This window comes from Pteropus medius, unplaced genomic scaffold (genome assembly GCF_902729225.1).
Source record: "Pteropus medius unplaced genomic scaffold, Ma_sr-lr_union100, whole genome shotgun sequence".
In the NCBI taxonomy this organism is placed as follows: Eukaryota; Metazoa; Chordata; class Mammalia; order Chiroptera; family Pteropodidae; genus Pteropus; species Pteropus medius.
In genome coordinates this window covers 1-12,264 of record NW_024347015.1, presented here as the reverse complement: position 1 = coordinate 12,264, position 12,264 = coordinate 1, and the positions used below count along the sequence as shown (strand labels likewise).

The 12,264-nt window shown below is 57.0% G+C and overlaps 1 protein-coding gene across 1 annotated transcript; it reads right to left on the bottom strand.

The window, feature by feature from the left end:
* Positions 1-5: 5 nt before the first annotated feature.
* Positions 6-11,604, bottom strand: LOC120614145 (matrix-remodeling-associated protein 5-like; the record flags this gene model as incomplete). The annotated part of the gene is made up of 4 exons (XM_039876929.1): positions 11,358-11,604; positions 6,807-6,936; positions 6,170-6,560; positions 6-3,649 (listed from the first exon to the last, which is right to left on the bottom strand). Coding segments are annotated over exons 1-4 (4,353 nt in total), but the record flags the coding sequence as incomplete, so codon positions are not given.
* Positions 11,605-12,264: the final 660 nt, after the last annotated feature.

The window sequence follows — 12,264 nt, the reverse complement described above, 5'->3', positions numbered from 1 at the left end:
CGACGGATGGCGGTTCCTGCCTGACTCGCAGACGACTCCACATTCACGCTCGAGGCGGCGGTGGCGGCAGCGAGTCCCTCCTGTTGAAACGGCGCAGACGCTGCAGCAGAAGGCGAGGCCTCGGACGGGGGGTCCAGGTCGCCCAACTCCGTGAACACGGACGGGCGGGTGCCGGTTTCCGGAGAGGCGGGAGCCCGCGTGTCTGTCTGCAGCGCCCCGGGCTGGGCTGCCCTCGGGGTCCCCCAGCTTTTGTTTCCCAGAAAGCCAGATTCTTCCGTAAACGCTCCCACAGTGGACGCCCCGGAGCCGGAAGGTGACGGGACATTAATGACCGAGTCGGCATCAGGGGCCACACGCACTCTTTTATCATCGGTGTTTGTGCCACCATCGTTCTCAATGTCCTTTGGGCGTGAGATTGGTGCGGCTGTGACTGCCAGTGTCCCTTGCAGTGTCCCCTGAGATAAATGTGTCTCTGAGCTCGTCGTCACGTAGCCTTCCACCCTGCTTATGTGGTGTGGCTCCCGTGTCCTCAGGGGAAGGGTCGTGGATGGGAGACTCGCTTCTGCAGTGGGCGCCGTGCCGTCTGTGGCGGGGCCGGGCGTGGACGCAGGCGCCGTGGCCAGCCCGCCGTGCCGGTGCCGGTGCCGGTGCGGCCTCTTCCCGGGCTTCCGACGCGGTGTCCCCCCGCCACTCGCTCCCGCGTGCTTGTCCACGTCCAGCCGTCGGCGGGGGCCAGCTGTGCTTTCGAGCCTGGACGTGTGAGACGGCGAGCTCTCCGCTTTGTCTGTGACCATCACGTCCCGAGCTGGAGTTGGCCGAGCAGGAGCCGTGTCCGCTGGGGCAGAAGTTGCGGGTGGCGTCTGCGGATCCTGATGTCGGGACTTGTGGGGCCGTAACTTCCTCCTCCCGTTGGGTCTCTTTCGAGGCGCCTGCGTGGTCGGCGGTGACGGCGAGGGCCACTTCTCGGTTGGCACCGTCACGACCACGGTGGCGGTGTCTTTCTCAACCGGAGGATGCAGCACGCTGTCCTGGGGACCGAGCATGGTGTTCTTCACTCCCCCTGAAGAGTCGGTGGAGGTGGTGGATGCGACGCCCGGCCTCTCCGTGTCGGGACTTCTGGAGCGAGCGGCGTCTGCGCCTGGCTCGCCTCCTTCGCGCACACCCAGAGAGTTGTCCTCTGTGCCCTTCATCCTCTGTGCATTGTCCTGAGTCCTGAAACCGTTTTCCTCAAGCCACAGGTTGTCTGTTTGTTCCTGTAGATGTGTTTCCGCTGGGACCTGCCAATCCCCCAGAGAGACCTCTTCCACTGGGTCAGGTGTCCCGGAGTCCACGGCCGACAAGGTGAGGATCGGAGTCAAGTGTCTGGGGGATGGTCCTTTCGTCTCGTGTTCATCCGGTTGTGACTTAAGCTGTGATTCTGCGTGAACGGGAGGCACAGCCTCAGACTCAGCTAAAGAGCTGAGGTCCAAAGGAGACGCCTCCTCTCGTGACACAGGCGCTGGCGGGGATGTGGCGTCTGTAGGCGACCAGGCTTCTGCGCCCGCATTTGCCCTGGTGGGCCCTTCGTAGGCCGTGACCGCGGTGCTCAGCGCGGAGTAGGATTCATAAGGGACAGACACCCGCGTGGTGGCCGGAGCCCACAGGGAGTCAACGTTAGCCCAAGTGGCATCCTCGTCCTTCTCAGGAAACACATCGTCGATGAAGACTTCCGGGTCCCTGCGTGTCCCCTTGGCTCCGGCGAGAATCACTCGGTCACGGCCGCGCCCTGGTCCCCCCCTGGTCGTGGGAACAGGGCTGAAACCTTGTTCTTCCTCTCCAAACAGAGACGCGTCTGCGGACGACTCTTCGGCGCTGGCTGTGGTCTGGGCCGGTGTCACCAACGGAGGAGGGACGGCTGGCAAGACGGGGGTCGCGCCCGGACCCAGCGAGGGAGGCGTGGTGGCCGCCACCACGACGTCGGGCCCTCCCGTGGCCCTCGGGAGAGTCTTCCCACGCACTCTGGCTAAGATATCTGCCCAGCGCTCCGGAGTGATCTGCTTGTTAGCCATGTTTATTTTCCGTCGGGACTCGAACACTCTGCGACCCTCTGCGACGCCCGTGTCCGCCTCCTTCACGGGGGTCTTCCAGCCCTTCAGTTTTCGTCTGCCTTTCTTGGCTTTCTGACCCCCGGCGGTGGCTTCCTCCTTCGTCGTGACAAAGGTCTCCTGGTCCTTCGGGTGCAGACGGCTGGCGGAGATGGCATCATCTGCGGATCCGCCTTCGTCCTCCACCACGTCCCGCGGCCTGGACGCGGTCTTACCGCCCGGACGTCGGCCTCTCTTCGCTGACGACCGTCCAGGGCCTTTCTTCCTCACGGAGACCGCCACGGCGAAGTGATCCGCGCCGAGCGGGTTGACGGCCACACACCTGTAGTAACCGCCGTCGCTGGGCTGGACCTTGGGGATGGAGAGCGTCCCGTTGGCCAACACGTACGCGTGCGATGAGTTAGCCGAGTCACTGATCATCTTTCCGTTGGGAAGAATCCAGGACACCTGGGCTTCGGGGGTGGCCAGCGCATCGCAAGGCAGCGTGAGCGCCTCCCCTGCGTCCCGCTGAATCGTCACCGTCTGTCCATCCGGGGGCTGAGTGACAGGCGGCTGCACGAGGACCCTGTACACTATTCGGTCCGTTTCATCCCTCACCTGAGCCACGCACTGGTACAGACCGGAGTCCGACCGCCGCATCGACGTGATCTTCAGCCAGCCGCTGGTGAGGATGGAGAACCGGCCGCCGTGGTCTTCGGTGGGCGCCGTGAGCACCGAGCCGTCGGGCAGCACCCAGGAGATGGCCGGACTCTCGGAAGCCTTCACGTTGCAGCTCAGCTGGCACGGAGCCCCGTCCAGCATGGCGAGCGCCCGCTGCCCGGCCGTCGAGCCGGGCTCGACCATCACCCAGCTCCGGCGGCGGGCCCGCCCCGCGTCCGCTCCGGACGTGGTCCACGCGAGCTGCGCCGAGTAGGTCAGCCACACCTTCCTGGCCGTGCTGCGCCGCCGGTCCAGCTGTAGCTGTATGGACGGCTGCGCGACCCACTGCGGTTCGGCCAGGACCTGGGCCCGGACGCCCGTGTAGTACAGCGTGTCGGCGTCGGCGTGCTGCCTGTACCGGTGGCCGAGTGCGGGCTCGTGGCCGAGCGCGGCTTCCCGCTGCAGCCGCACGGGGACCTCGCTGTAATAGGCGATCAGTTTCCACAGCTTCTCATAGTTCTCCCGGGTCATGGGACACTCGAAGTCCAGGCCGATGGTGGCGTTCAGGTCGATGTCTTGAGATTCCGTGTGGTTCAGGCGAATCTGGGAAAGCTGTGTCGGCTTCTGGATGCCGCAGGCCAGGCTGACCGTGTTTCCGTGCTCGTCAGTCATGTTCAGGGACACGTGCCACGCGGGGACTTGGAAGTGCTCCAGAGGGGGCCAGGCACCGCCGTCATCGTCCGGTCCCTGCTCGTCCTCGAGGCCACTGCTGCCGTTGTGTCTCAGAGGGGACGTGATGGAAGGCTTCACACAGGGGACGTCCTCCAGCGTGTGAATCTCGTGCTTCTGCAGCCTCCGGGGACTGGCGCACGTGGGGCAGAGCTGGCCGCCTTCGTAGGCTTTGTCCTTCTTACACTTCAGAAGCCCTGAAATAGAGAAGCAAACGCACGTGCTGCGGGTCAGCGAACCGGGGGACGGGCGCCTTGCACGTGGCCACGGGACGTGCGTCAGCCCCGCTCCGGCGCCTGTCACTAGGGATGTGACGCCTCGCCTGTGCGACTTCACGTCTGGCCGCAGATCGGTTTAGCGCACTGCGAGCTTTCTACGTGCCGGACAGCGAAGCATGAGTGCTTCTCTGCAGCATATTCTCTAAGCTAAAGATGCTCTTCACGCCCATTACAGGCGTCACCTTTCATGAGGGACGAGAGAATCTCATATAAAGCAATCGCGACCCGTGAAAATCTCTCCCGGCTAAAGGACCAACTTCTGGCACGGATCACGCGTAGGTACGATATATATTTCTCTTTCTACGGTTTACTGTTTCTGGCAGCGTCTGCTTTTCCTGCAGTCACACCCTGGACATCGACGGCTCAGGCATTTCGTCCTGTTCGTCTGTCCGTGGCTCCGTCCCACCTGTTCTCCCCTCCCCCGCTCAGCTCTTCGGGGACGCGCGCCCCTGAGCTCGGGCACGTCTCCTTTGTGATCCGTCCCCTGGGAGGACACCTCACCCGCGTGTCGGATTCCGACGACCACGCATCGGCCCACGGTCACTCCCACAGGTGCTCAAGCGGCCTCGGAGCACGCCTAGCAGCTCCACACCGACTTCCCTGTCTGTTTCGAAGTGACGAAGGCTCCTTGAACTGGCGTCTGCACAACCAATTCGGGGTTCCTCCCCCCTCCGACCTAGACCTCTCGTGCCTTGGCGTTTAGAATCCGTCAGTCTCTCCCAATGCGGAACCTACGACACTATTGTTTTGGACGGTTTTCTTCACACCTGCTTGCCTCTTTGCACACCCACTGAGCACGCACCGTTCAAACCCCCATCCTCTGCGGCTTGCTCTACTGCAAACCTCTTTACTTTGCCTCCCTCAACAGTTTACGGTGCGGCTATCAGAGCCGACACCTCGAAAGGGCACGCGTGAGGAAGGCAACACTCGTGTGCCCACGGAGACACATGTACACGGACACGGACGTGCACGCGGACACACGCACACCCACGCTCACGACGTCCTGAGCGGTCGACATGGCTCTGTGCTGCTGGGAGTTCAGTCACCAAATGGCTTTCCACTCCCCCCAGCCCGCACCCCGCGTTTGGGTCTACTTCCCGTCCACGAGGTGTGAGCCGAGGTGACATGTGTCTTTTGTCCTTAAAACTCGCAGGAAGCAGGTACACCTCCGCCTTTCCCCTCCCACTGCCTGGCGACGTCAAGCAGATGCCAGATTTCAGGTGGACACACAGATGAGGACACCTCCGTCCCTCTCTCAATCTGTGCAAGAAGCGGCCTGGCACCCGAAAGCACTCGCTTCACACGGTGGTGTGAGGTGGCCACGCTGGGCGTCCCTCGTGAGCACGGGATGCGGGGCTTGTAGAAATGGACGGCGGCAAGACCCCTGAGAGGAGGGGGCCTTTTAGCCAAGATGTGGGTGCCGGGAAGCAGCCACCTGGCAGGAAGGGGTTTCGGGCGGGAGGCGGAGCGAGTCCAGTGGCATCGAGTTTGAACTCAGTTTGCAAGGAGCCATTGAGCTGGGGGAATGAGGGAGCGCGGAGCCCGGGTGCTACCGCTCGGAGCAGGAGCGACGGACGGGACTGGGCTCTTTCTCCTCGACCCGATGGGGAAGGGCTGGAGAGCCGGCGCGGGGGCGTGGGCATGGCCGGGCGCCTCCTCGGGACATCTGCCCTGACGAGTGCTCTGTGCAGGGAGCACGGAAGGGGTAACTGAGGAACACGGGTGACCAGGGCTGCAGAGAGACCTGCGGAGGATGCTCCAGCGTCCCCTCAGACGGAGGAGGAGGAGCCTGCGGAGACGCCCATGGACGAAGACGCCCAGGACATGGGAGCTCGGTGCGATCCGAGCGTGGGTTTGCAGGGCAGCCTTGCAGAAGCAGGCAGAGAAAGACAAGAATTTTAAAACCTTCCTGACTTTCAATCACAATCTACTTTCTTAAAACTTCTGCACGTCGATCTTCTTTTTTGTTTTTTTTTTTTTAAATTTTTGTTCCCTGGATCAATCCAAAAAATCTCTCTCCCCCTACCCACAGAAGAATGGTCTCACGGCCACCCCCGACCTTCTCTCTCCCCAGCTTCCTTGTCTACTTCGTCACGGGACGCGGATGCACAGACAATCCCACATCCAGCTGTAGCCCAAGGTGTATGTCACCCTCTACATCCCCATTCTGCGACAGCGAACATCTCTGCATCCAAGTGATTCAATGAAGGCTTTCCAGGTCACCGAAGGACGCAGCTGCGTTGGCCTTACGGATCGGGCGCGTGTGCTCACTTCAGTTGTGGCGGTCGACAAGTGAGTCCTCCCCTTTCCTGACTTGGGGATGCAACGTGCATCCCCCTGTGCAAGACAGAGCCACGTCGGAGGGCCGGAGAAGGTGAGCTGCGTGGACAGGGGAGGAGTGTGGGGTGGAGACTCACGGCGACCCTCCTCCCTGCTTACCTTTCGATTTCCCGTGCCATTCGAGGAACCAGCGCATGTCACAGTCACAGGACCAGGGGTTGCCGTGCAGGTAAAGGTTCTCCAGCAGCGGCATGTTTGGAAGCATGCCGGCGGGCAGGCTCCGCAGCCTGTTGTCGGCGAGGTACAGGTGCCGGATGTTGGAGAGCCGGAAGTAGTCCAGAAAGCAGAAGGTGGAAAAGGTCCCGGGGTGTAGCTGGTGCAGCATGTTCCCCTCCAGATGCAGCAGCCTCAGCGCCGTGAGGCCTTGGAACGCGTGCGGGTGGATGAACTCGATCTCGTTGTGGTCCACGTGCAGCCTCAGTAAGCTCCGCAGCCCCTGCAGAGTCTGTGCGGTGATGACCCGCAGCTTATTGTAGCTGAACTTGAAAACCTGCGGAGACAGGATGGGGAGGGGGCGGGCGTGGAGCGGGCCGTGGGAAATCCCGTGTGTAACTTACGGAGCCGCCCCCTCCCCCGGCGCGGGGGAGCAGAGCACACGGCGGGAAAGCAGAGGCACGAAGCCGGCTTCTCGCGTGTCGAGTCCCGCGGCCACGACCCGCCGCATCGGAGAGCGTTTCGGAATCGCCAGGCGGGGCTGAGGCCGCAGCGGAGGATGCTGCCGACAGCCCGGCCTTACCTGGAGAGAGCCGAGGTCCCTCAAAGCCCCGTCGGGCACGCTGGGGATGTTGTTGCCGTGAAGCATGAGCAGCTCTAGCTTGCTCAGCCCCGCGAAGGACGTCTCCGACAACGCCTGTATGCTGTTAAACCTGGAAAAACGGAGGAAATAATAAACGACGGGAACGAGAAGCCGGGCCCGTTAGGATCCTCCGGCCCAGAGGCAACGTAGCGACAAACAACCCAAAACACGAAAAACAAAAACGCCGGTTCTTTAAGAAAGCCCGGAGCATCCAGACTCCTCAAGGAAGCAGGCGGCCATGTGCCCTCATTGGAGAAGAAGGAATCGTGATCAATGACACGTGGCCGCCGAGGATGCAAGGAAATGGGCCACGTGGGAAGTAGCCGTGCATATGACATAAAACAAGAAGGCCATGAGCGGAAGCACCACGTGAAAAAGTCCACAGCCACGCAGGGACACCCCGATTTCACAAGGACAAGCCACCACTTCCGGTGCGTGATCCACCCTATGTGTAAACATTCTGGGGTGTCTGGGGTTCCGATTTTGCAGGAACGGGGGTACAGATGCTTCCTGGACTGGACTGGAAGGTCCCCATTGCTACACTGTCCTGGTGCAAAAAAGTCTCCCCAAGTTCGTCCCCACAGACGTGAGAATATCATGAACGCAGAACCCTCTGTGCTCCGCATTGGGAGGTGGTTACCTTGCGTCTGGGCTTCTGCCGACCTGACAGTGTCACCTGCTTCTCCTTATCACCTGAGGAAAGGGCCGTAGACGTGTGCAGAATGAAGGCAAAGCCCTCGGAGCTTAATGCAGCAGCGGCCAGCCAGGGGTGCTTCTCCCATGAAGTCATCCGAGCCGAAACCCAGCCCCCAGTTTCCAAGTCAGAACCTGGCTAACTCGCTCCCTCTCAGAGCCTTTGGGAGCACCTTGCAGCTCTAAAGTCTTTTGCTCCAAAAAAATTTTTTAGATGATTTTTAGAATTTTATTTTGCAATGACAGTTGACATACGAGACACCACGGTCTCTGCACCGCATCCTTTCTGTGTCGTTTACGGTCCTGCGGTGACATCTGTGTGGGATGGTGACCACAGCAAACGAGATGGACATAACGTGGGCATCCATCAGTGGACCAGTGGATCGAAGAGACGTGGAATATTACTTAGCCATGAAGAGAGGTGAAATCTTACCCTTCGCAATGACGTGGAGGGTGTCGCACTAAGTGAAAGAAGCCAGACAGAGAAAGACAAATAGCGCACGGTGTCGCGTACGTGTGGAATCCAAACAGCGACAATACGTAAACAAGCACAAAGAGCACAGGACTCATCGGTCCAGAGAGCAACTCGAAGTTTGATAAGCACATGTGATGCCAGCGGGGGCCAGACTCACCGGGGCTCATTTCATAAGTTCCGTAAGTGTCTGACCAGTGCCCTGAACACCTGACTCTAACAGAAAAGACTGCCGAATGAAGAAATAATAAGGAAGAAAATCATAAAATAAATAAGCGAAAGTTTAAAAAAAAAACACACATAACCGTCTCTTTCCCATTTTTAGAGCCCGAGGTTGGTCCGGAAACAGTAGGAGGAACATGAGATCAGGTGAGGCGGCTGCGGGGGGCGGGGGCCAGGTGGCGTAGCAGCTGAGGGGGGGGTGTGTTTCGTCTGTGCCAAGTTCAACGTGAAGCCACTGGAGGGTTCGAAGACAGAGAGGGACCCGGGTGAAGCTACAGGTTAAGACAGCACGTCCGGCCACTGCGTGGAGAACGGGCCGGAGGTGGACGAGGAAGCGAGCGGCAGACCAGGGAAATCGCGGGGTCCAGCACCGAGGTCGGGGGAGCGTTGCAATGACAGGTGACGACAGACTTGGAGGAAGAGGGTTCCGGCTGGACGTGAGCGTCAGGTGGACTGCGTCATTTGCCACGCTGGACGAGACGGGGGGTGGTTCGAAGTCGTGTTGGCCGTGTCACGGGGAACACATCTGCGAGGCTCCGAGGATGGAGACGGACCTCGACACGTGCGTGGTCAGGAGACGTCACCCTCGTGCCTCGTGCAGTAAGGCCCTGGGTGTGGGCACCACGTGGCAAGACCCCAGAGGCAGCGAAGAGTCTAGAGGCCAGAGGGCCAGGCGGGTCTTCAGACGCAGCAGGTAGCGGTCAAAGGCTCAGTCTAATACGTCACAAAGACTTCGAGGCCCCTCGGCGCGTTTTAGTACAAGCGTGTGCTGCGCTCGACCGTGTTCCCTGCCCTGGTCGTGAAACATTCTCACTTCTGAGGTGACACATCCAGTGGTAACGGTGGAGGCCGAAGGGCACAAGACAAAGGAACACGCTCGGGTACAAACGGACACGGAGGTTTGAGCTCCATCCGTAGCTGCATGCATCGCCCCGAAGTCCAGGATGGGGGCCATATCAGCTTGGGGACCTGTCTCACTCTGTCACGTTCTCCGTGGTTGCTTTATGAGGCATCAGAGACGTCCAAACGTGGCCGTTATTGGCGCCAGAGAATTTTCTCAGACAGACAAAAGTCAACGGAGTGGCCTGAACGTCACCCAGTGGGGGTGGATGAATGCTCCTTGAGTCCGTCTAAAAACCAGCAGAGAGCTGAGGACGTGAACGTGGCATTCACAGGAGAGAAGCTGGGGGGACGGTGAAACGCCGCTGGGGTGAGCCTAGGTCCGCAACGGCCTCTCTAGAGCGTCCGCTCCACCTGCTGGTGGGCGATCACCGACTACCTAACCAGCTAACGGAAATGTTTTCTCTTCTCTCAGAAATGTGTGCGGGACTGCTTCAAAAATACCGGTTAGCATCACAAAGCAAAATTCACACACACACGCACGCACGCACGCACGCACACACAGGAGCAACAGCAGTATGGGCATCTCAAAAATCCCAGAAAGATATCCTCAGAATCGGTGTTTTCGAAAAGGGGAAAACTAGTTAAAGGTCTCGAAATCAGACACTAAGCGGATGGCTTTATTTTGGTTGCTCAAAAACGGTTTGGGAAGGAACGTTTTGGAAAGGCTCTGGGGCCATCGCAACAGGAAACAGGAGATCTCGCTTTCGCTGCTGACTGGGAAGCCTGAGCACATCTGCGAGGGAGTGACGTACTGCACGAGCGCCCTGCCAATAATCTCTCATTCCTCGAGGCCTTTCCACCCTTCGCAGGCGGCTCGAGGACACACGAGACCGTGAGTGCTCTCCACATCGGACGGCACGCTCATTGCTTCTCCTTCCCCAGCCTCATTATCTGCCTTGAGACGGGTTTCCAGAAAACGGGGCTGTGACATAATTAAAAGCGTGACTTAGAAATGTGGCATTTTAATTCATGCTGCAAATTAAGCCAGACGGAATCAATATGTTCTGGCGATATGCCATGAAGCTAGCTACTCCTTAGTCATTTTTTAAATTTCTGTCTTGAATATTACCCAAAGCATTTCGAGATATTATCGGCATCGGCAGGAAAAGGAAGTTTTCAATATCTTTTGTTTGTTCTAGTGGCAAAGCTTTGTCGCATTGTAAAAAGGAAGCTGGTTATCTGTTAATTTTCCCCTCTGGCAAACCCAAACTGTATCCCCCCCCAAGGAATTATCATCATTGTGGCTGGATTTTCAGACAGTGGAATCATAAATGTTCCCTAAGATTTTACCGAGAAAATGATTTAACGGTCTGAGGCTTTGGATTAGAAAAGTTTCTGTCTTATAGTCTTAACTTTCTATTCTCTTATTCTATTTCTGGAGTTTATAGTCAAAACAGCAAGAATATTTTAAAACTCTAAGGTGTAAAGTCTTGGGTCACTGAGTTGAGTTTGGCCATTTTATTTTACTACTAAATCTCCACAGTGGATATTCATGAAACCCTAAATTATTTTTCTTCTTTTCTAGATGGTAGAAGATAGCTAATATACTTTTTGAAGAAGTCCAAATGATTTCTTACGATTAAAATTGTACACGATTGCCTGTAACTCGAAGCAACTAACATTTATGCCTATGAAAAATTTATTTAGGGGTATAAAATGAATTTTTAGAATCTAAAAACTCTGCCTGGAATACTGCACTAAAATATCTGTTAAAACACGTTGATATTCTTAAAGAGGCAAAATCTTTAAGAACTCTTGGATTTCCTCAAAGGCGCAGTGGCTTCATCCACATCACTTACAAAATGTCTGAGGTGCCCCATGTATTGATTTTATTATTCTTTAGCAGTTTCTGAAGTCTATGCAAATAACGTGGTGTCATATGTTTACGTGTGCGTCACGTGCATCTGTAGCGATGACGTATTAGAGAATTATCATCCAAGGACATTTCTCCACCATCGAAGTAGTCAGGACGCCTCGTCTCGTCATTCAACTTTATGACAGCGGTTACGGCTGATGGACACGCTCAGATAATCGCCCGAAGGGACGACTCTGCCCGCGAGGAAGCACACAATGCTGGACAAAGCGACACATAAAAGAATCGACATTGGCAGCTACGTGGATGCACGAGGAGGGTACATGCGAAACCAAATAAACACGCAGGCAAAGGAGTCGAAAACGTCCAAGAAGAATGTGGTACAAACCCCAAATTGATTCTTTCCACATGTTTAGAAATCCCCGCTGGCACGGAAGCCAGGGAGCGGAACGTGCAGTGGACCTCGCTGGGAACGTAGCAGGCGCAAGGGTGGGGACAGGCGCGCGCCGCCGGGGGAGGCGCCGACAGCAGAATCAGCACCACGGACAGGGCTCGGCAGGGCGCCCGCGCGGGCATCTTGCGGGGCTGCGTGGTCCCTGGACACCTGCGTGGGCGGGATCACAAAAGGAGACGCGTTTACTGTCACGTAGCACTTGCTCGTGCGCGGCGACTCTCATCCGAATTGTGCCTAAGTGGCTTTAAGCGTCCCAGGACTTCGAATAGATAGATGTTAGCGACGCTTGAAATACTGTAAGTCAAAAAGACACGAACCTTATATGTGTCATATTTCGCCCGTTACGGTTCATCATGACTATAGGACGTAGCCTTGATTCCTGACTGTCGTTCTACGATTTGGAAATCTCTCTATGTGTGAGTGAGAGAAAGAGATGGATGGAGAGAGAGGAGGAGATGGAGAGAGAGACAGAGACAGTGAGAGACAGAGACAGAGACAGAGACAGAGACAGACAGACAGAGACAGAGAGACAGAGACACGGAGAGACAGACAGGGACAGACACAGAGACACAGAAGGAGAGAGAGAGGAGGTAACCTTATGTTTCCATAATAATAAAGTTAATAATAAAATGTAATTCTTATATGTCTGCCTTTGGTGTTCACTCACAGCCAATATATATTGCATATATTTACATGGAAAACTTCCCAGAAGGTGATTATTTTCAGGAGTATTTCCTTCATTTAACGACATGCCTGAAAGGTTAAATTTTCTCTTCTTAAAGTGCTCAAAGAGGCATTCGCTAAAGCAAACTTTGTTCCATTGTTTATGGGTTTATCGATC